Genomic DNA, 24,528 nt, shown 5'->3' on the forward strand with positions numbered 1-24,528 from the left:
CGTGACTTGCCCAGACAGTCTGAGGCCTGGCCCTGCAGCCTCAGCCCCCCAGACGCTGTTGAGTCGGACTTGGCTGGCAGCCGCTGCGCTGTTACTTTTCCGAGGTAATAAGTGAGATTAATCGCAGGACCCTTTCCAGAGGCAAAGGGGGTTTGGGCCGCGTGCAAGGAGAGTGTAGGAGCCAGTGCTGGGGCTGTGAGCCAGAGGCGAGAGCTGGGGCCTCGCAGCAGGGCAGAGCAGGGCACCAGCGGGCTTGTGTGAGTGTGGCCTGTCCTCTCAACTGCTGCTGGGAGGCTGCGCTGGAGCTGCAGCCTGGGGCCTCCTTTGGACTGGCTCTAGCTGAGCGCACGGGCTCGACGTCTCCATTACCTGTCTGCTGGCCTTGGGCAATTATGGTTTTTGCAAATAGTTCTCGAAATTCGAGGGGGGCAGGTTTCTCTTTGACTGCATGACTTCCTTTCAGAGAAGGTATGAGGATCTTCCCCATTATTCCCAGCAAGCAGCCCATGTTGGTAGGTGGAGGGAAGTGACAGGGGTTTCATACCTTCCCCCAAGCCAATACTGTGTAATGGTTTGGCGTTTTCTCATTTCAGCTGCCTCTACAAACTGACCTTACCCTAATGTAAACATAGGATTTGCCATCCTGGACTGGCTGCTAATCCGTGTAGTTCTCCCATCCTGTGCTTCGGAGCAACTACCACTGCCATCTTCAGTAGAAGCACAAAGTTCCAATGGGCAGCAGTGAAATTCCCTGTCGGGGGGGGGAGGGAAGCTTGCTTTTACCCTCCACCTGTTAACAGCTGTCTTGTAGTTCCCACAATACTTTCTGCTCTACATAGTCTAGTGTGGATGTTGTTGTTAATCATATATTTTTACTTTCTGGAAAAAATGTAGTCTCATTGAGCTGTAGCAGTGAGTTCCATGGGTGAATTACATATTATGCAAAAGTTTCCTTTTTAAATTTTTTTCCCAAATTTGCCAAAAGTCTCTGCACCCTTATTACATGAAAGCAAACAGAAATGCTTGATTTCTTTTCTGCACTATTTATTCTCTGTGTTTCTATCATCTTCCTTCTTATTTGTCTCTCCTAAACTAAACAGTCCCATTCTTTTCAAGTGCTAAATGGAAGTCTTCCCAGCCTTCTAATAATTGCGTGGCTCTCTTTATAGAGATTACAAGAAATGAAAACAGTACATCAAGTAGGAGTAAAACATTGGTTTTATGTAAGTAACACTATTTTATCTTTATTTTCTAACTCGTAACTTACATATACTAATATCTTGCTGGCTTCAGACCATGCTAAACACTGAATTTTTTATTAATGTGCAGTTGTTTTTCTTTGATTATTGCAGTAAACATAAAACTGAGCAACAGGTATAGGCAGTTCATGCTGATACATTCTTTTTTTTCTTCTTTCTTCCTTCCGCTTCCCCCCCGCCCAGTGAACTCTCGTCTTCCTGCTTTCAGCTGCCACCAGTGGATTTTGTTGGCTGTGACGGAAGTCCCATGCTGTTTTCTGTTCTAATAAGCATCTAATTCAATATAGAACAAGTGGAAATCTTTTAGGGTCTTGCACTACTTGACTCATAACTTCCCCCCAGCCATCCCTGATCTTAGATCTCATTGAAATATCCTGTGTAGGTTCCAGATATTTCGTGTTGCAAAGTCACCAGCAGATCTCCCTTTCCTCTGCATTTATTTAAACCTCCCAATCACCATTAAAATAGTTGCTTTCCAGAGTGGTATTCAGAGGGTTAATGTGGCCGTAGCTCTCACTTCAGTAGCTCTCATGGGGGAGATCTACTCTGCTTTCAGCCTTCTAGGAATGAGGGGACCCCTGTAGGAAGCAGCTCTGGCCACAGCAGCCTTTCTCTCTGGAGGGGTTCTGAAAGGGTTACAAGGGAGCCTTGGCTGTTTCATTGAGCTATTTGGAAAGGACGGGCCTCAGACAGCTTGGCAAGAACCTGGGCCCCTGTTTTTTCCAGCCCAGCCCTTCCTTCTGCACGGAGCTGTCAGGGAATCCCACAAATGTCTGGTTTCTCCCCTTTCCTAATTTTTTTTAGCAATATTTTTATCCATCCCTGGCTCTTCCCCATGCAGGGACCTCAAGTTTTGTCCATTGATTGGTCTTGCAGGTAGTGTGGTAGAAATGAAAGCTGTGCTACCATGCCATAGTGTTGGAATTAGTTCACAGTTGTGCAGCTGAGAAGGGCATTGGGCAGTTTCCCAGAAGAGCGTCCTTTCTGGCATTGATCTCAGGGCAGGTCCATCTGGCCTAAGAACAGAGGGATTGAATGGGCCCATCTTTGAACTGTGCTATTCCTGTGGGTCACAGTGAGGCACTTTGAAATCTCAGATTCATGTTCGGTATCCTCCCTAGCAGACACACAACAGAATGCTGCTTTGTAAAAATGGAAATCCCCTTTGTAAGCCAGGCTTATGAAGGACAAGATAGGTTAGCAACCTTTCCTTCCTTTGCCTAGTGCTTTCCAGGGCTGTCCTGAAGTTGAACTCATTGTGAATATTTTGGAGATTTCCAGGTCTGCATTATACCTTTTCACTTCAAGAAAATGGAGGTGTCTAGAAGGTAGTGTTAGAAAGGAAGTTTGGTTACTGGTGAGAGCAAAGGTCTTGAACAGCTGTGTTGAAGACACTGGTGGTGTACAGCTGAGAAAGAGAAACTGAATTAGGATTATCTTGCTATCTCAGTAAGCCTGTCAGATGTTGGGAGCAGGGTGTGATCTGAGATCCATGTGGAGAGCCTTTCTAGAAGGCAGCCCTCATGTGGGGCAGTCCCTGGACAACTCTGAAGTCAGCAGCCAAAGAGCCTGGAGTCAAGCTCAGATGAATTAAGGGTTTCAGTGACCAAGTACAAATGCCAGAGCAGGAGGTAGCAAAAGGGGCCAAAGGGTTTTCCTTCCATCTAGGTTTTGTTTTGGGGCTACCTTCCATTGTACAGTGAAGTTTCCACTACCAATGCACGTTCACATTTTCCATCCAGCCCAAGGTCATGCTTTAGCTTGGCTTGCTCAGGATGAGCATGGCACTCTTTTTGGTGTTTTATCCTCTGATATGAATGGGAAATCCTTCCCAGAAGCACGAAGAAAACCCTTTGCTATCCCTGAAAGTGTTAGTTGGCCTTTTCTATGAAGATCCTGCTTTGTCACCTAATTTTCCCAGCCTTTCAGACTGGGGGGAGTTTTGTAGCTGACACAAGTTTGTGAATTGTATGCTGTTGGCTCCACGATATCCTGTTATTCTACAGGGCTTCTCAGGGCTGCAGGTATCAAGCAGCAGCTGTTTGTGAGCCATGCAAGGCTCCAGTGTTTAACAAAAACCTCTTTTGAAAAAGGGGGAGGGGGAAAAAAAAGGCATAAAAAAGTCAGGAAGTATTTCAGCTTCCCTATGCGTGTAGTGACAGCTTTGCTTGGTGAACCTGTTCACTAGCTCATAGGTTTTTGAAGTGTACATATATTGTGTAATCTGAAGAAGATGGGGCAACCAGAATGCCACTGTGGAACGCCAGCTTTTTGTTTAGGGAATAGTGTCAATTATAATACTGAGTAACATTTGTGGTTAGTAGTACTTTCTTAGTCTTTAGCCAACACTGTATATTATCAGCCAGTGACTAGTTTGACCAGAATGCTCTGAGTAAGAGGACTTGGTTGGTAATGAGCAAGAAAGCATTTTGGTGGCTCAAGAAAGCTGGTAATTGGATTATCCAGAACCAGTGCCAATTACAAAGATTTTTAAGTGCACTGTTAAAGGTGGGGAGAGGCCAAGGCAGCCTGGCTGATCCAGTTCTACTGAAAACTGGCCTTGAGACAACAACAGTTAGTAAAAGGAATTTGAAAGTGACAGCGCCTTATCAAAGACACTGTTTATGTTCCAGCTGCTGGTATCCGTGATGTTTTATGGCTTCTTTGCTTAAATTTCAGATTGCATCTGGCTCAGTAAATGTCTTCCACTGCCCTTTCTGTCTTTCTGCTGTATGGCACATGGGACTTGACTGAAAAGCGATTGTTACCCAGCAGTGCTGTACGTGCTACTTGGCAGCTGTCTGTCAGGGATGCTTAGCCTGGGTAAGAGTCACCCTTTGGAGCAAGGGTGTGGCTTATGTGGTCTTAACCTTTTGTATGCATAAAGAATTCTTTATTTGCTTGTTGCTAAAAAAAAAATTATAATCTTCTCTGTGAAGAATGTAGCCAAGCTGGGCTGTGAATATCTTCAGTGTTGAAAATTGAGTTTTCCTCAAAATTCAGCCCAGAAAACTTTGAGTTTCATAGACTTTGTGAAGAGGAGGAGGAAACCCCAAGTCTGGACCATCTGTTTCTTTTTTGATACTGGGATAAAGATGCTGATGAATAAAGACGTGTCAGCTTCTCCTCACTTAGCACTTTGAAAAGCTGCAGATGCTGAGATTTGAAATTGAGTAAGTTTAAGAATTTTGTTTCTTGCTGCTGGTCACTGAGCCTAGTTCCACAAGGAGGGTAACAGTCGTACCAGTGAAGGCTTGGCATTCCTAGAAACTGTTTGAACTTTCAGATCCACATCTCTTTTTACAACTAACGTAGCATTTTCAGGGATTTTTCTTTTCTGAGATTTTAGCTACAGAACAGCATAAATGGAATAAAATTATTTATATTAGTCAGAAGCTCAGGTTTGACACCCATGTTGGTCTTTTATGGTACTGATGAATAATTGTCTAGGATTTATGGCTTCTATCACTTACAAACAATAATTCTGAATTTCAAATGAGAACTTTCCAGGACTCATTAAAGACAACATACTGCTTACAGTGTAGTGGCTTCTACTTTCAATGGCTGTTTCCTAAAAGATCTCAAACTGTGATGTTAGAAGAAACTTGAAATAACTTGTTAGAGTGTTCTGTTTAATGTATTTCTGATCTCAGCTCCACTAGAAGATACTTGGGTGTAAGATCCTTTGACAGTCTCATGATGCAAAAGATTTTGGCTTCTCTGTAAATATCTTCTGGTGGATGATAATTTGAACAGCAGTTAAAGGCTTTCCAACTCTGGCAGTCAACATGTTGTGAAGAAACCAATAAGGAGAAGAGTGTATGTGGAAGATCTAAGCAGAGGCTTAGGCTCTTGAAACTCTCAAAGGGAGACCTAAAAGTGATTCTTGAGATACTTTGCTCTTCTTAAGATGAGGTACATTGATAAACACGTCTCTTTCTAATGAGGAACTGCATATAATATCTCCAGAATATTCTCCAAGAGAGTGAGATTTTGGTTCCTAGAGACAGCAATCCCCCTAGCCTTCTGTTTTCAACATTCCTTACCAAAAAAAAAAATCAAGAAAGTTTAGAGCTTATCCCTTATGAACAGTTCCAACAAAGGCTGCCTATTAAGATTTTTTTGGAACAGCTGCCTTTCATAGCGTTTGGGTTTAAATGTTGAGAACTTGCTAATCTTTCTTCAAATTTGAAAACCCTCAAGAAGGAGCAGTATTTTAATGTGGAACTAATTTAATTAAAAATCCACAGGAACAATAACTTCCTCTATTAAAGTTCACAAATATTTTAATTTTTTATTTTAATTTATATAAATAAATGCATATAATAAATTTGAAAATTATTTATTAAATAAAATAATAGGTACTGGTAAAATATTTTTGAAAGCCCAGTTTTAATAATTGAATTATTCTGGTATATTTCAATAAACTTGGATCCAATCCAGTTTTAGTCATTTAAATATTTTGTCCTTCTGTTCAGGACATAGTTTGCATAATTGATTTTCGTTTTTTCAAAGGTCAGAGGCACGTTTTCATTTGTTTCTGAAATTTTACTTTCCTGCTACTGATGCTAACTCAAATGACTTAAATATGAAAGTATCCTCTACTATCTGTGTAAAGAGAGAGAAAGTTATGCATGAATTTCTAGTTTGAGACATAGGGGACAGAATATGATTCATGTAGTGCAGTGATTTTCTTTATTGGTATTTTCTGAACAGAAGAAATTCTTTGTAAGCATATTACTATCTCTAAAGAATTGAGGAACCTGAATATGTGAGTGTAGACATTAGGCCTGTGTTACTAGGAGCATTTCTGTGAAAGAGAACTGTGGTTCTGGATATTTTGTTGTTTGCATGTCTCACTCTGAAATTATCTAACTTCCTGATATCATGTAACTTCATAGATTGTGAATTGTTCTGCTTGTTTCTACAGAATGCATGGTTGTTTGCATCTTGTTTATTGAAATCTCACTCACTCTGGTGTTTATGGTGTATATTGTTAGGCAGCAAAACTAAGTAACAACTACTCTTGTCATTTACTTTCATTTTTTTGCTAATGTTTGTTATTTGCCTTTATGTGAGAGCTTGCTTACTGTCTTATGTTCCAACTACTCTGTAGAGAGCCATAAACACAGTACACAACATGAAGGTTAACCTCTTTGCAAATGTTACCGTGATCAGCTCAAGCCATCTGGAGGCCTTGTTTGGACTCTTACTTGTCTTTACTACAGACTCATTTTCTGCGAAATGTACCAGTTGTGGCCTTTGTGAGAAAAGTCTGCTGTGTTTAGAACATTTGCTGAAACATCACGAAAGCATCAAGTAGAAAGAAGTGTCGTATAATGGAGACTTCTTCATCAGACGCTGCACACTATTGTTATTGTCCTCTCTTGATGTGCCTTATCTATGCTAGGAGGGGACTCTTGGAAGGACATTATTCCACTAAGTGGCTGGGATATTTTAGTCTCTCCTTATAAGGGTTTAGGATCTGCAGCTGCATCTTTGATGTGCTCATGCTTAGCATTACATGTAATCACTTGGTGAAATTCCTGAGGTAGTGATTCCATGGTTCCCATCTGTGTTCTTGAGTCTCGGGGTTTCTGACTAATTATACAATTTTCTCTGTACGCTGTAGGAAACAATTCCATTTTGGCTCTAGAAAAAGGGATTGGGCTGGACTGGAATACAGGATTGCATAACTTTTTTTTGTCTTTAACCACAAATTCCTGTGAAAGCTATTGCACTTCCTCTGAAGATACCTGCTCTTGGCTTTTGGTTTCCAGAGTCATTAGAAATATTCAACACTCATATACAGTCCAGGAGACCTAGCAATTGAAAGGCCTACCCAAAATCAGTCATTAAGGAATGAAGCAAAGTTGCATCCCTAAGAAAGCAGCACCATCCCTAGATTCCTATTCTTTTCAAACCCTGAGGGGGGAAAGATGGATGTACCATGCGGTTGGGATGACCAGCGGAGCTGGCAGAACTGCATTGTAGACTCTTCTGTCCACAGTGGAGGAGGAAGCATCACAAATACGGGTGCCTGTTCAAATGGACATAATCTAAAAGCTTTTTTTCTATGTGCTGCAAGTAAAACCAGTGCTTACAGTCTCTACCTCCTAACCTGCAGTTGTAGGCAGAGGCAGAAATCTCGTGTAAAAGACTTCAAGCTCTAGGTGGTCCAAGTAAGTTTTGAGCATCTTTTGCAGACGGGGTCTGACAGAGAGGGATCTTTCAACAAATCCTAGACAAGTCTGGGAACTGCCTTTTAGAGTGTGCCAGCTCTTTGTACTATACAATATAGTTATCTGAACATCTTTTTACTCATCTTCCTCTAAAGACAGACTTTGTCTGTCATCAGATTTAGCAGTTTCCTGGAGAAGGATACCGTCGACCAGTTTACTGAGGTAAGCCTGGGCCTTTTCTGTAGTTTCAGAGGTGTAATCACAAATTCCCTGTTCTCTGTGCTTAATTGTGCTCTATCAGCTGGCCTGCTTGGTCAGCACGTGCTTTGCTGCCTGCTGGGGAAAGAGAGAGACAACTAAGTGATTTGGGGCTCTCCCACAATTTTCCACTCCACCACCTGCTTTGGAAGTGGCTGTAGAACTGCCAAACATGCTGAAGTGGTTAAGTGTACCAGCTCCTAAAGAAGCTGAAGGGGAGGAGTGGTTCTTGCCTGATGGGTTTTCAAAGGGAGCTGAGACTTTGAAGTTCTGTTTTAGCAGCTGCCAGGTATGCTGCCTCAGCCCTGTGCAGCACTTCTGCGCCCCCTTCATGCATTGCATTCTTATTGAGAGTGCCAGGATGGAGAGAGGGAAATAAAAGAAAATAAATTAAACTAAGGGTGTGGGCATTAGCAATAGTGTTGCTTTAGTACATTTTTCCCATTGAGTTACAGTGCCTTGTGCCATGTGTCAGTGAAGCATCTTGCACTTGCTTGGGCCTATTAGAGTAATAAATTTATCTCACTTCAGTTTTCTTTGCCTTTCTAATTGCTGCTTCCTCACTTCTCTTCTGCTTTATGTCCGTTTCCAAAATAATAATGGTAATTTTAATCTTTGGTTCTGTAATGGCTACATAAAATAGGCAGAGATTTACATTCATGATGCCCCAGAACTCCTTGCTGAGACTAGAGGGACCAGATCATCTTTCCAGTAAGGAAAGAGAGAGAGAAATGTGGTGGCTAAACCAAGGCTTCATATAAAGCCTCTAAAGCAGCAACAGACACCACTCACTGCTTCATCTGCTGGAGAAGGTTAGCTGGGAGCTTCCCCTTTACTCACTTAACTCTTGTCTGCCAGAAACAAGATGCTGTAACTCAGTTTATTCCACTGAATATTGAACTTCTTTGTGATAATGTGAACTCCTCCATGATTTTTTCTTGTTGAAACATTGGGTTACTGGAAACGCTGCAGGCTGAGCTCTGTTTTCAGGTGAAGAGGTAGATAGATCCCAACAGGAGATGGGCATTTATGGAACAACTTTAGAATTGGAATGGGGACTGTATTCTGTATAGCTTAAAACAAAAGACCAGCAAGGAGGCTAAAATTGTCAAAACTGGAATAGTCTCTTCTGGCAAGGCAACATGCTTCTGTGGTATTAATCCTTGGAGGACAAAGTGCCAAAAAATGGGGAGATTCTTGCTCTGCAGTACTTGAAGAGCTTGCTTTTCCAGGTGAGGCTTTATAAAAATAAAAGTCTTTCTACTCTTTCTTGCAGTTCTTCATAATCCAGTCCTGGTATGTTATCACCGGTTTCTGGAGGCAACAGAGGGGGACAGATGCATAGGACGTTTTGGGAAGGAGGTGCATTGGTTTTTTTTGTTCCAGTGCTGGCTATAGATTTTTCTAAAATATTTTCTCTTTCCATATTAAAAATTGATAATGTAATTCAAAATAGAACCTGACATTCTTTTCTGAAGTTATTTTTTAGGCTGCATTTTAGCTATCAGCAAAATATAGCAAATTTGTCTGAAAAATACCTTGTGGATTTTAAGGGCAGAATTCTTTTCTGAAAAGTAGTTTTTTGCAAGTAGGGTATCTCTGGAGGGTTCTTGGAAGGAACACAGCAGACCTGGAAAACTTCTGTCAGTTTTAGCTTGAGAAGAGCATTGCTAGGAATTTGTGCTGCCTTGGTTGAAATAAGCACTTCCAGAAAGTATCTTCCATTACCTCTAAGGAAGCTGGGTGACCAGTGGAGTGAGGGAAAAATAACACTTACCTTTTACAGTACAAATACAGCATTGTGTGGCCATCATGAGGCTTGCATGGGTTCCAAAAAAGCTAGCTATAAAACAGCAAGCACCACAACCCTGGGATTGCTTTGGTGCCAATATGTTATGCTTTGTGTAGTATCTATCTGTAGTCTCTGTATCAGTAGCTTTTTTTGTTTTTTCCTGCAATGTGTGTGATAGGATGGTCTTGTCTATGCAGCATATGCAGTTACTGGGTCAGCTTCTGCAATAGGTAATAACTCATGCTAGTATTCTCTCTCTGTGGATCTGAGCGTATTCCACCACCACACCCAGATTATATTTTATGTAATAGCTTTGTTACAGACTTTAGAAAGTGTGTGCTGACATAGACACAGTCACCTCTTCCCATTAGTTCTCTAACCCATTGTTAAATGTTGAGGGAGCCACGGCAGGTGAGATGATCTTTGTACAGGAGGTGGAGGTAAAAAAATTTTCTCCCTTAACTCCAGCATAACAGAACTGCAAAAGGAACCTAAGAAGGAAAAATGTTCTGTTTAACAGGTGGACCAGTCTATTTCTTGTCATACCTTGTTACCTTCTCTAAATGCACTTGAGGGACAAGGAAAGCAGAAACTACATATGGAGTCAAGTTTATAACATGGGGAAGAAAAGAATGCTAGAGATGCCTCTTTAGCCAGCATGTAAGTGCCATCAGGCTTAGGGGACTGTGTAAGTTTATCTTCTTTTTATTGGGAAACTTATTTAGCTTCATTACACTGGAGCTAGGTTGATAAATTTCAGTTGTTTAAAGGAAAAGGTTTCTTGAGGACCTTTACTCTGCCCTTGTATCGATGCTTGGGGAATTATCTGAAAACAAGAGACTGTTAACCACAAGCATACAGCCTCACAGCAAGGACCCTGAGAAGTGACTTTTAGTTCTTGTTTTGGGTTTTTTTTTTTTTTTTCTTATTTTACTGTATTTCAGCAGCTAGATGTTATACAGCTTTAGCTGTGTTTCTGAATGGTAGCAGCAGATGCATCTTGCTGGTGCCATGCTGCTATTCTGGAGCATTTCTCCTAATATCACTGTGGCCCAGCTAGCTTTTAGGTGACACTTTCCACAATCCCTGATTAGGTGAATTTGTACATCTTTGCTCTGGAAGTGGAGAACAGATTCTGGCCTTCCCTTTAGGTATATACATTATAAATGTAGAAGTGTTGTTGCTTTTGTGAAGTTCTGTTATCTGGCTATAATTCTTGGCCTTGAAATTTATAGGCATGATGTCAGGGAACTGTATACTTCAGCATGCTTCGTCCCCATAGACCATCTAAGCTGTCAGATTTAGCAAGTCGTCTCTAGGAGACAGTCATCAGAGGGTCTTCATCTACCACATAAGATGATAGGCATACTAGATGTCAAGCAAAGTTGATTGCTTTCATGAACTTCAGTGCAAATTTTGTGGAATCTACAAGCTTGTTGTGTTCTTTAGAGGTTTCTTTGTGTACTTGATATTTAATATTTAGACAACACCCAAAAACACCCAAAGTTAGGAGCATATGCCATCTCTACTCCATGGTCATATGACGCAACTAAAAAAGTCATTTGGCACTCAAGTGGTATGAGACCTGGACAGTACAACCCTGGAGGAACCCTTAAGGTCCTGTAGCTATGGCTTTTGGGAGGCTGATGGTGGCAGGAGCATTTAGCTCTGGGCGGGGCCAGAGTGCTCTGAGTACTCTCCCACACCTCATGAATCCTAACCCTACAAAACTCAACAGCCTGTTATTTGTTTGTTTATTCTTCTCACGTGCTCTAGATTTCACCAGTTTAGCCCAACTGTAACTTTTCACTTGCCTCTTGAGACTTCAACAAGGGGGCTGAGCTGCTTTCTCCATTCCCCATTCTCTTATTCGGTGGGATCTTGCAGCTGCTGCTTGAGCACACATAGCAGAGCACCACACTCTGGGAAAGCCTACACAGGAGGAAACTTAATGGAAAATATTAAGGAGAAAAAAAAATGTGTTTGATGGACTTTTAATATAAAAAGAGGGGGGGGGCGGGAAGAAAAGAAAAGGGGGAGGGGGAGATTTATTCACTGTAATAGAAACCAAATGTTGGCTGGGACAGCAGCTGCACTCTCACTCTTTCCCTGTAAACTGTGTGAGCAGCTTTTCAAAGGAGGCATTACAGGGTGCAGGGCTAACTTACTGGTCCTGACTTAACCCTTGCCTCTCTGGAGAGAGGTAAGGAATATGAGTTTCCAGGGATGATTAGTGACTTTAATTACAGACCCAGTCATAAGCATATTCTAGACAGATAGTGGTGCCCATTTACTGTTTTCATCCTTATGTGCTACTGCTGCTAATCCACCCATAAAATGCAAAATCTGCTTGGATAAAGCACTGTAAAAATATATGGCTAGGAATAAATAGAGCCCATCAGTCTTTTCCAGTTTAGTTTTCAATAGACTTGCCTACATTGATCGAGGAAAAGTAGAATGTCAGTACAAGTCATGTTTTATGTTGATCCACTTGATCCATGCTAGGATTTTATAGTGGAACGTGTGTATTGAGGAATACCTTTCCCATCTCTCTAAATGGTGCAGTATTGCATTTAAGTTTCAGGGACTTTGCATTCTGTGGAGTGTGTATATTCTACCCCAGAAACTCTGCCTGGACTAGGACAAGTGATCAAATTTAAGGTGGCACTTAACACATTGTCTAAGTCTAAATGACTTACCTTAATCAAAGCAGAGCTAGACAGTACAGTAAGGTAACTTCACTAAGAGTCCACCTGCTCTGTCTGAACTTCATTAATTAATACTTTAAAATTGGGGAGGAACACATGACACAACACAGTTCAGGCAATTGCATGTCAGATTTAAGCAGATAATATTCCCCAGGACTTCCTTATGAGAGCAAAATTATACCAGATTTCTGTGTTAGTCTTATTGTATGTATGTCTTGCTGTTAAATATTTCTGCAGGCTCTGACTGTGTTTGCAGGTGTGGCAGCATGTGCAGGAAACATGAAGCCAGAACTACCTTCCACTCAGTAAAGCTCACCCCTATGTTTGCACTAATTGAGGGTAGAAAAGCTATGTGATTTTGTTAATCTAGATCACACGGAGGAGATACACTGGGTTGCCTTCATTGCTTCTTCAGTGACCTGATGAGCCACAATAGGATGAAGGCACTGAACTTTGCAAGTAGCTGGCTGTTAAGTTTTCTTCTTGATTTAGCCTTTCTACTAGGAAATTTCAAAGCTGCCGTGTGTAAAGAGAAGAAAAAAAATACAGTGTTGTTTACCTGCCAAGTATTCCCCAGATCAGAGAGACTGACAGTATTTTGTAACTGGCATGGAGCCAAGGATGCTACTAGAGGCCCGACAAGTATCATCTCCACTGAAGGGTAAATATTTCATTTCATTTGCTGAGACTGGCAAGTTTAGTGCTTCTGAAAGTAAGAGGTTGATAATGCCAGCTAAATCCGGGAATAATTGAGGTAGATTAGGCCTGGCCTGCAAAGGTTTTCCAGTGCTCCATAATCTCACCCTGTCCTTCCCCTGCTAGACTGTCACAAGGCTGTTTTGGTGCACCTCATTTCTAACCTGCAACGCTCATGACCTTGCCTGTATATGGAGACCCAGGACCTAAAGTGCACTTAATTCCTGGTCTGCGGCAGAACTGAGTAGGCACTACATTGCCTTTGTTATAAGAAAATCTTTTTGCTCTGAACTCCAGGTTTCTCAGTGGCAGGAAAATAGCAGGAATATTTTTCAGAGGCCAGGGAGTAGGAAATAAATTATACAGCAGCATATACCAGAAAAGAAGGAAGACCATGAACTTTGATAGTACTTGTAGAATAAAGTCAAGGGGCAAGGCGGCAGTGGGCTTTCCCTGTATAGCTATTGTGCATGCACATTTGGAATAATGTGCTCAGCTTTGAGCACTTGCCTAGCCCCAAATACTGATAAAGTGGAACAAGTTCAGAGAAAAGCAATATGCAATCGAAGGCCAGAAGGGACTGAGCTGAGGAAAAAGATGAAAGGAGTTAAGTGTGCCAAGGCTGGCTAAGCTCGAAGGAGGCAAGGCTCTAGTAGTGAAGGTTTAGACCTGAAATTAAGAGGAAGATAGTGCAATAAAACAGAGAAAACATAAGTTTAGTTGGGAATCTCAAGGAAAATTCTTGACACTGAATGTGTACCTGCCTGTGGAGTTGTGCAGCTGAGAGTGCGACACATGGACTCCTCCAGTCACTGAGACATGTGCTAATCATGCACCACAAGGAGATGAGCTGGATGCTTTTGTTCACATCTTTGTTTTAGAATAAAATTCTTGTAACAACATCAGCTCTCTCAGTTGAAAGGGGGAATTGTGAGAATAGCAGAGGGGGACTCCTGACATTTGCTAGTAATTATGCACATTAAAATGTCCTGGGATGCTTGAATTGTGCCTCTGGTAGCTATTACAGTTAACCTGTGAATGGATCTGGAAATTGTAGTTAATTCCAGAGAACTTTTCATGTTCTTTGCCTAAACCAACTCAGTTCCAAGGCTTTTCACATGGACCTTGTACATCTTCTGTTGTCTCATGGCACAAAGATATTGATGGTAAGAGCCTCTTGTGTAGGAAAAAGTAGCTTGAGCTGCTGGGGAAGTGGGGAGATGAAGAACTAACCCTGAAGCTGTTACAAGGTGCTTGCATCTGTGCCTTATCACTGAGAAGGGAAAGTCTGATTGATGGTCTGGGACAGAAACGTTCCTACATCTCTGCAACACCTTCACCATGGGAGACTGTATTTGTCGCTTTGAACTGGATTTGAACCCAAAATGCAGTTCCACATGTTTATTGTGCCAGTGCAGCCTTGACAGGCTCCTCATTAACTTCAAAAGCTTTTCCTTGGCTTCTCTTGCAGAGCTCAAAAGCAGATTGCAGGCCAGGTGACGGCATCCTCATTTTATACAGGCCTGCTGCTTCTGGCCCCTTCCCTGTCTCCCAAGCACCTGCACTGTGGCGAGTTCTGGACAGCTCCCTGTGTCTCAGAAGATCTCCAAAGTCCCAGGCAGAGCACTTTTAGAATATTGAAAACACTTTGTTTGCCCCTGTTTTTTTGGAAAGCTACCTTTCTTTACCATTGTAACATAGCTGCTGCTGCTGCATGTTTTAGGGGCTTGTGTGTTCCAGCAATGAGAGCCACAGACCATGCTAAAATGCAGATTCTTGCTGACTAAGCTGCACCAAAGTCATTCTTTTGTAGACACTCCTGATAACAGCAAAGGTTAGGAGCAAACCATTCTCAAAGACTTATTGCTCTGTTTTTCAATTTTTAATTTATTGCTTTTGAAGCTGAGGGGAGCGAAAGAGAGAGAAAAGACAAAGAAAGGCCTTGAGGCAAGCGGCGCTGTGAGAGGCCCGACAGTCCTGCATCCCAGCCAGGCCCCCAGCGTCCTGGGCTTTGTCCCACTATGTTTATCATTGCTCCATAGCCAGCCCCAATCTAGGGCCTATTGTTAGGGATGGAAGAAGCATGTAGTGTGCCAAAGAAAATGTTCTGTGTTTTTCTGAGTGCCTGAACATAAGTCAGCAGGATGCTGGGAGCTGCCGCACTAGACAGAATCATTAGTTACTATGCCAACTACTTTCTAGCAGCTGGTGCCCACCAAGGCTTTGTACTGAAAGCTTCCTGGACTTGCCATACCACCTGAATGCCCTGTGGGAAAGAAACTGCTGCCCAAGATTGTCTTGCATTCCATGGCAAGGTGGAAGGACTGATTTATAAATGCACTGGGTTCCCTTCTTGCCAGTAATGGCCCTTGTTCATCCTTAGCTCCAGCCTTTACAGGAAAGGATGCAAAATACTTTCATTGTCAGCTTGTTTCCTCATTTAAAAGGAGGATAATTCTTTTCTCAGTTTGCTAGATCTCCAGCTATACTGACTCCTGCTGTGATCCTATCAGTTCTCACAAACTAAGCAGGGTTAAACATAGAGGAATATTCTTCAAGAATACTGAAGCTTCATTTTCACAAGTAATTTCAGCCTAGTCTGCATTGCCTTTCAATGGGATGTAGGCACTTTTCAAATGTTTCAACAGTGCCTGCTTAGTAAGTGATATATGGGGAACAACAGTATATGTCATGAATCGGTGTTGTTGCCTACTACACAGGAATTGGTATCAAACAAGTGCCCAGCTGTGCTGTTGGAAGAAGGCTTCCGCTGAAATATAAATGAAAGCCCTATGTGTAATATTTATGATACTTAAAAATCCTTGAATTTTTTTGGGGAACATTGAAAGCTTTAAACCCAATTTCTATCCAAATTATGCATTAAGAAATTGTATTCTGAATCCCTTCTACACCTGCATTGCCTTCCCCTCCGCTGATTATTTCCTTGTAGTTTCACTTTAGTAAAGGTTTTTCTTTGCCCTGTCCTCTTTTATTGTCCAGTATTACTCTTCCCAGCAATGGTTGTGTTGTAGTAGACCCTGCTTTGTCAGATGTTTGAATGAGCTACTTAGGAATGGTGGATGCTAGAAGTGTGGGCTATCATTAGCACTTACCAGTGTCATTCTTTTAGTACGGACTTTCTGTATGTCTGATAATTCTTCGTAACTATGAGATTCTCAGTGAGTGGTAGTCTGTGGTCTGGTCTTCTCTACTGCTTCAGTCCTTGGTATTCCCTTCAAATCTGTGTGAAGTGGGAACAGAAGCCAGCTCTCTCCTTTCTTGTAAGAGCTGATAACCACATCCCTTCTATATGGAAGCTGGATTTCACTGACACTTTTTTTCTTGTAGTCAATGAACAAATGTATTAGTATTTCATTAGTATTTAGTATTTTAGTACGCTAGCATTAGTTCCTAGTACAGGTATAAGTAGTTGATTGCAAAAGGGTTGCTTACATTGGAAAAGAGCTAATGAATTAGAAATGAGAACTAGAGCAGAAAGGGAATTTGGAACCAGAAAACCTGGAGATGATTGCATGGTATTCTAGCACTTTTAGGCTGATCATAATAGAATGGAGATGTGTTGAAATTGGTCTCAGAAGCAAACCTGTATCTTCTGTGATGCAAAAAGCTGCAGCAGAGAGGCCTTATGCTGTCAGTGAAGAGGAAGAGGGAATTCTGGCTCAGGCTTTGTGAAAACTACAGTTGAAAGAAAGGAACACAGTGGGTTTCTTGCCAAAAATACTGAGTAGCCCTAAGAGCTGCTGGAAGGACAGAATCTTGCTTAGAAAGGATGGGCCATAATGCCAAGGCTGAGATTTCCTGTACATAGTGAAGGCCTGAATCCTGGCCAGGTCTCTAAACTAAGCAACTCATAAATAATCCTGAGCAAGCTGTGAGAAGGTTGCTCACAAGCAGCCTGGCTGACAGAACGAAACCCAGTCTCTTCTGGTGGCACCGGCAGGAATTTCTATTTCCTATTTCCTATTTGTGTGTGTGTGTGTGTCTATGCCTGTATCTGTCATCTGTACACGTGAGCAAATGAATGAGTCAATCATTAGTGGTCAAGCAATAATCCTGAACTGAAAAGAAGCAGGTCTGAGTACTGACTCTACGATCATAATTTCCATTGGGGGTGTGGGGTTTTTTTCTGGTTATTTTTGACTTTGTCTAGAACTGTGTGAGTTGTGAAAAAGCTTTTCCTTCAGTTTGGGGTATTTATATAGTCTCTTTACCATGTGAACTCAATAGTATCTATTAAGGTGTGAGGTCTTCTACAGCTTTTTTCATTACTGTGCTGAGGCTGTTGTAGAATTCCTTAAGCAGAAGAGCTAACTTCAGGAAGGGAGGAAGGGTGCAAAGGTGCTGTTGTGCTTCGATAAATCATCTGTCAGGCAGAGACAGAATAGGAGCTGCACCATAATGCCTTCCTGTGAGCATGGCAAATAGACTGAGAGCTGGAGCATGTCTCTGGCAGCAGCATATTGAGTCTCAGGTCCTAAGCCCTGTTCTCCTGTACCAGGGCAAGCTTTGCCTTAGATGTAATATCAGCAACTTGATAACATGTTATATGGGAACTTTCTAAAACTGCAGATGAAACATCTCTCTACAAAAGTGATCCTAAGACTTGCAAATACGCAGGCTATCTGTTGTCAAATATTTAATGCTTATATTATGAAAGGTTGAAGTTATGTATAATTAATTTATATTGATTTCCATCTATAAAGAAGCAAAACCCATGGAAACTAACAGAAGCACATTCAATTCAGAAGCATTCTGCAGGCCATGCGAGTAAAATCTTCTCGGACAAGCAACAGTGTTTTCAACTTAGTATCTAGAAAAAAAGTAAGTGGTGGTGTGCTGCATCATGTGGAGAGAAGGTATTGGAACTGCAGGGAGTTGTGTACAAGACTGTCTATGCTGCAAGAAAATGTTAGCCAAAGTTTTTGTGGTTTTGTTTTTTTTAAATTTAGTGTTTCCTAAAGATTTACTAACATAGTTTCAACAGTGTTTTCCTGGGTAGTTTAAACCAGGCTTATCTGGGCAATATTATATCCTAAAGAATTTATTTTGGGCTATAGATCATATATTGATTAAAAAAGAAAAAGTGGATTAAAACAGGTTAGAAACCCAAATGAAAAACATTTGAGAGTTCATTGAAGTGGACAAAGGTTGGAGCAAGGCAGCAATCCCAGTGCATTTTAAAAGACTGGACTGTCAGTCTTCAATACTACTTAATCCTTTGCCAGATATCTCAAAACAAAAGAAATGAGGATCAAGGAAATGATACTAAAGTTTTGCCATTCAGTTAGTGGCCCTCACTGTACTACAGACTGCAGTTACTGTACATCATCTCTGTGGCACAAAGCCAGTTTGGCTATCAGGAGGTCCAACTTTAGTGGAGTTTTCATTTACATCAGTTTTATCTCCTCCTTTTCATCTTGACGTTTATGTTTTAGAACACATCACTCAATCTTTAGCTTCCCAAGCATTCATTTGGATCAAAGGATAAATTTTATGCATTGCACGTTCTGAGCTGGAGGTAGATATGAGAGAAGTTGGAACAGACATTAGTTTCTAGAATTAATCATATAACTTGAATGAATACTTTAAAGAGTGCTTGACTGAATTCTCTAACTTCTGACTGAGATCTGAGACAGGTTTAGTTTCAGACCCTGGATGCATAAACAATACTGGTTGCACTTTTGCAGACCAGATAGACTATCTGGTTCAGTGTCCTGCTCGGACAGTAGCACGTGGAAGATTCTGTGGGAAAAGCATTAGGTGATGTTATGGAATGGTGATACATCCCCAGTACTCTCTGGGACTCGGTAATCAGTGATTTTCTGGCCAGGAGATGGTATCTTTGTATATAAATAGTGTTAGTGGCTCTTGCTTCTGTGAGTTTGTCTAATCACTTTTGAACCCCTGTAAATGTTTGGCATCCTTAGCTTCCCATAGTAAGAAGGCATTCACAGTTTAATTATGTGTCATGAGAAAAAGTACCTCCTTTTGCTTGTTTTAACCTGCCCACCTGATGACTTCATTTGTTTTTTCCTACGTCTTGTGTCATGAGGTAATTGTTCCCTATTCTCCTTCTCCCTGAAGCTCATGATTTTATAGATATTTTTCATATTTCCTTTTAGTTGTCCTTTTTCCAGGCTGAAGAGTCCTTATTTATTTAGTCATTCCTCAATATATAAGCTGTTCCATACCTTTGATCATCTCTACAGCATTTCTTTGTACTTTTTCCAGTTCTACTGTATGCTTTTTGAGAAGGAAGGCGGGACGGGGGTTAGAACTATCCTCAGTATGCAAGAGATAGATGCAATTTTGGTTTATATGGTAGCATAGTAGTGTTATTGGTTTTGTTCCATATGCCTTTCCTAATAATTCCTAACACTGAGTTTGCTTTTTGAGAGTATTTTAGTGATGTTTTCGTAGAAAAATCTATTATAGCTATAGTTATACGGTCTCCTTCCTGAATAGAAATAACTAGTTCAAAGTCCATCACTGCATAAAACTAGGATTGTGATTCCCTGGGTACATGACTTTGTAGTTATTCAGTTGAATGTCATCTACCAATTTAATGTCTGATCATTCAGTAATGTGACTTTTTTCATGCTTCTCAGTGACTTTCAGTTTTTCAGCAGCAAATTTTTTTTTATTTCAATCTCTTTTTCCCATATCACTTATAAATGTTTTGAACAGCAGAGACTGTAGCACAGATTCTTGTGGGACCCCAGTGGTAATCTCCTTCCATTGTGGAAAGTGTCCATTTATTCTAGCTCTGGTTTCATGTGTTCTAACTAGTTATGCGATCTATGAGAGGTAACCCCTTTATCCTATATTGGCTTACTTCATTTAGGAGCATTTTGAATGAACTTATCAAATTTTCTCAACTGAGAAATTTCTGGTGTGAAAAAGTTACTTTAGGCAAATGAACAAATATAATTGTTGTTTAGTTCAAAACAGAGGTATTGAAGATCATAATCTTTCAGTCGTGCTGATGAGGAATTAATCAGGCTGTTTACTGAGCACTAACATGACTTTGATGGAGCTCCTGAATGCTCTTTGCCTTTGCATCTGGTGCAGTTGACGTTTGTTTCAAGGGCTGGTCTGCAGTAACCCCCAGCTATCTCCCAAAGGGTGCATCCCAGTCCCAGCACAGTCCTTTGTGCTTTCCGCTGTCAGCAGGACCTGACTTTACTGGGGCAGATAAGAGACTCCAGCTGCTTCACACAAGGGCTTTAACATCAGAATGGATGGTGGAGTCTGCATCTATGCAGTGGAAGGAGCAGATACTACCCTTGGCATGGAAGCTGAGTCCAGGTGACAACAACCTGCTGATAACCCACGTGGTGAGCTGGTGTGCTTGGAGAGGAGACAGCTGGGGATGGTTTCAGAGATTCTGTGTGCCTTGTCATGTCCTCCTTTTAAGTTACGCTTTTTGTGTCATCCTGTGCCCAGTAGAGGACAGTGCTGGGAGGCCAGCAGCACACACACATCCATGGATCCAGAGCTGAGTGACTACAGGTAAAACCACAGTAGTAGAGGATCATGACCCCATTATTGGGGCAGACAAGGAAGGCAGTTTCAGAAGAGGGAAGAAAATCTCCCAAGATTAACCACAAAGCCAGATTCGGACCTATAGAACTTGTGTTTCAAGGCCTGAGTACTGTCAGCAACATTACAGTTGTCACTTTTCCAAGCATTGGTCAAAGTAAAAGAACTGAGAGACTGAGAATCTTGTAGCAAAAGGGAGCAGGGAGTGAAAGTCATTTATCCATTGTTGCACTGGAGTTACAATGGAAGCATGGGTGGGATCCCTTGAACAGAGAAGTGGAGAGAAGGCTACCTACAGCCAATGGCCCATAAGAGCAAAAGTCGTAGTGGTGCTCCAAGCAGGAGGAGGCCCAGAGGATGCAGGGTGGAGATGCTGGCAGCTGAACTCCTTTTCCACTGGGCTCTCTTACTCCTCTGTTGCTGAGAAGCTGAGTATGGAGAGTGACCGTTTAGTGTTTAGAGTCCTTGTCCTCAATTTGCTTTGAAATGGTTGCATTAGGTTATTTTTGAGGGAGAGTACATAGGGCTGACAGTTGCCTCTGGTCTTGTTTGAAATATTTTTCTGAATATTTTAAGGGTTTGCTGTGATAATGAAGCTTGGGGAGAAGGTGCAACACGTTCAAGGGAAGTGTGACATGTTCAAAGAATCTAGGTTGTAAATTTTGATAGGATCCTGAAGCAAGGAGGTTGCAGTTAATTCCCTTGCCAAAACCATAACCTACACTCTGAATCGTGGCATGAAATGTAAAAGACACCAAGTATCTTTTACATCCCAGTTACTTATGACTTGCATAGGAAATACAAGGGAAGTCTGCCTGGGGAATCCAAAGGAAATATTTGGAAAGAGTGCCTGAGAGAAACATGACAGAGTTCAGCAGAAACTTGGGAAGCTCAGGCATTGAGGCTTGAAGATTTTATTAGCCAGAGTGTCAGGATTCAGTGGGTCATACGGCATCCTGTCTTGTAAGCACAGGACGTGTGAGTTGCTGGGCCATTGTACCCTCTTCAGGACACCTTGTGGTCTTGTCAGTCTGCCACCAGCTCTATGCAAAGGCCCTCGGCTTTGTGTAGAAGTGTGTTGGTGCTGCCTTCTCGCCGAGGCTTACAAACTTCAAAGCAAGCCAGTGAACTCCTGTTGGTACTTATCATGTTGCAGGCCACAGCTGAACTCCCACCGTATAAGCCTGGTTTGTAAGAGCTCTTGCCTCTTTTGCAGGAGGCCTTTTCTTCTCTGTGAAAGGCTTGCATTACTCTGATGATTAAAAAAAATGAGCCTATCTTCAGTCCCCTCAGGTCTTTTGGATTGTAACTGTATGAAGTCAATAGCTGCCCTAGTTGCAACCTCACCCTACCAATCCTTTATCCTCTCTGTGGATATTGTACTGCATGTCTGTCTTCTATTCCACTCTCACTGCAGCATGTATGTTCTTGGTGTAGGCCTTGTGTTAGTGTATTAACAAAATGTCTATAAATCCAAATAAATAATTATCTCATTGGTGACGGGAATCCTTATCTTTTTTCCTGCTGCAACTCTGCCTCTCTTCAATGCTAATCAGCCACAGACGTGCTCCAGTTTAAGAGTTTTTCGTCTCTTTTCCTTTTTTCTCCTCAAGCATGGTGTTACAGCTAGTAGTATAGTACCAGCCTGGAATTCAAGAAACTACTTAGCAAGACAGCAGTTGGCACATGCCACCTTTACCAGGTGTTGTGCTTGCTGGAGCCACTTACTACAAATTCATAGCTGGCTAAATATTAAGGGATTTTTAGGAAGCGGCAGTGCCTTGTGAGCAGGAGTCCTTACATGCAGAGTGGTAAAAGCGTGATGGCTCTTCTTTTCTCAGGGCTCCAGAGCATCATCGTTTTGCCTCAGAAGGAGAGATGGAGAATAGTGTCTACAACAAAGTAACACAGAGTCTGCTGGCACATCCCAACTATCAGCTCCGTTTTGCTGTGCAGCAACTTCAGCAGCAGAAACTTCAGTCACGACAGCTGTTGGAGCAAAGCCAAGCCCGCCACCAGGTAACAAAGAAAAAATCCTGCCTAACATGTAGCAGTGCTGACTGAGTCCTAGATGTGCAGAACCAAACGAGAGCCAGTACATATGGCACAGCTTTTGTGAAGGAAGTAGCTCTTCAAGTGGGTTGCAACAAAACTAGTGTTACCTGCAGTAATTTTGATAGCATTTTGATACTGTAGTTCCCAATGGCTTCTTCCACTGCATTGGCATCCTCCTCCATTTGGCAACTGGCAGGCTGCTGCTTGCTTTTCTGCACCAGTTCAGGGCATCCTCTTATAGTGCCTCAGACAGCCTTAGAACTGTCTACAGTCTCCACAGTTCTTTGTCACTTAATCTTACCACTGATGATATGTTCCTGCTTTGACTTGAGTTCTTCTTGGGTAGTGCTTCAAGCTGGGTCACTGTTGTATTTCAGTGTTTCTAAACACAGGGTCTTGAAATTGTATTGGCAACTGTGTCCTCTGTGGCAAGCGGACCCCATCAAGGTTTCATCTTGACTAAATTCTCCTCCTTCTGGATGTCTTCTCCTACGATGCAGTTATCAAAAGAGCATATGTTAAGGGGACTCAAAAATTGTGTAGGGGAATCGTAATTCTTTTGAAGAAATGTATTAATTTCTTTTAAGAGCCTTCAGTGTGCAGAAAGCATGGCCACTGTCCCTGATGCCAGATGCAAGTTTTCTCTACAACCTTGAAAATCTTCTCCAGGCCTTCTACATATTTTGTTATTACTACATTAATGATCTCCTTTCACTGCTTTGCACGGAACTGTCTCACAGGTACATGACTCCTTTGTTACAACTGCAAGGAGAAAAGATGAGCTAAGTGCTGAAGAGCTAGAGGAAAGATGAAAAAGGGTTTGTATTATTGATGTTCTGGATGACACCTAGATGCCAAGGGTGGACCACTGTGTCTGGAACAGCATTTCCATCCTGCCTGGGGAATCTTCCAAGGTTACAATGAGTTCCTTGATGATGTTACCTTTCTTTGTTATTGTGGAGAGAGAGGTGTATTCTTTCTTCTGAGTGATGTCCAAAAGACTTCCCTGATAAAGGGAATGAAGTCTTTGGGTGAACAGACCTTCCTTCAAAAGAGATTGGCTTCCATTAGGAAGGAGCTATTTGCTGAGCAGTCTGGCAGGACTGGACTCCAACAACACCATGAACAGAGCTAACATGCAGAGGTGTCTGAACACCCACTCTCCCTCCTGTGAAGCAGATGAGTCACTAGTCAGGGTCCTTGAGAATAGGTTATAGGCAAATTGCCCTCATCCTTTTCTGGGAGCACCTTGAAGGAGAGACCCTTCTGCCTTTGCTCCTTGCACTCCTTCCAAGGCCCTCACTTAGCCATGCAGTTTCCATCCCCAAATTCCCTCACCTACAGTCATCTTGCTCCCCCTCTGAGCAGGAGGTCTTCCTTTCGTCTTCATCCAAGGGGCTCTGGGTGGGCAACTGTGGCTGTTCATGAGCTCAGGAAAGGGCTGTAAGCTGGCTTGTGCCTGTGAGGAGGCTGGAGCTGGCCATGGGGCCTGGCTGAGCCCTCTTCTAATTGCTGACATTGAGCTGATGTTATTCTTGGCCTGGGGCTGAGCCATTACTCAGGAGTTTCTGTTAAAGTGATTCTTTGTTAAACCTCCTCTCACCCCCACAACGTCCCCCTCCTTTCTCTCCCTCCCTTCTCCTTCTGAGCCAAGCAGTTTGGAGTTGCAGTATTGAGGCCATTGCCATGCCGCAGGGCTCAGGCTGCACTGAAGTTGCCATTAATGAAGAAAGGTATTTGCAGAACATGGGGGCTTTCAGACTTTCTGTAGTGAAAACCACATCTTAATAAAATGATTGTCTCTTGGACACTTCTTCTCCCACTAGACATTGTATGGAGCCAGCCAGATCTCCCTGTCCAGTCACAGTTGCACCAATGCTCTGATGCCCCTCCCAGTCACTGCACCACCCTCATCTTAATCTGTCTGTCCTCTGCTCCCTCTCTAGTTCCTGTCACTGACCTCTTCCTTCTGCTAGGTAGATGCTCAGACTATAGTCCTTTGACTTGGCCTTTCA

At 42.2% G+C, this 24,528-nt stretch overlaps 1 protein-coding gene across 2 annotated transcripts in view; it reads left to right on the forward strand.

Annotated features, from left to right (window-relative positions):
• TTLL5 (tubulin tyrosine ligase like 5) overlaps positions 1–24,528 on the forward strand; it is a 149,972-nt gene that overhangs the window by 102,056 nt on the left and 23,388 nt on the right. For both annotated transcript variants that reach the window (XM_068398796.1, XM_068398795.1), the window contains exon 31: positions 22,300–22,477. In XM_068398796.1, the coding sequence (XP_068254897.1) occupies positions 22,300–22,477 (178 nt within the window). The remainder of the gene's footprint in view (positions 1–22,299; positions 22,478–24,528) is intronic.

Source organism: Nyctibius grandis, chromosome 4, assembly GCF_013368605.1.
Source record: "Nyctibius grandis isolate bNycGra1 chromosome 4, bNycGra1.pri, whole genome shotgun sequence".
Taxonomy (NCBI): Eukaryota; Metazoa; Chordata; class Aves; order Nyctibiiformes; family Nyctibiidae; genus Nyctibius; species Nyctibius grandis.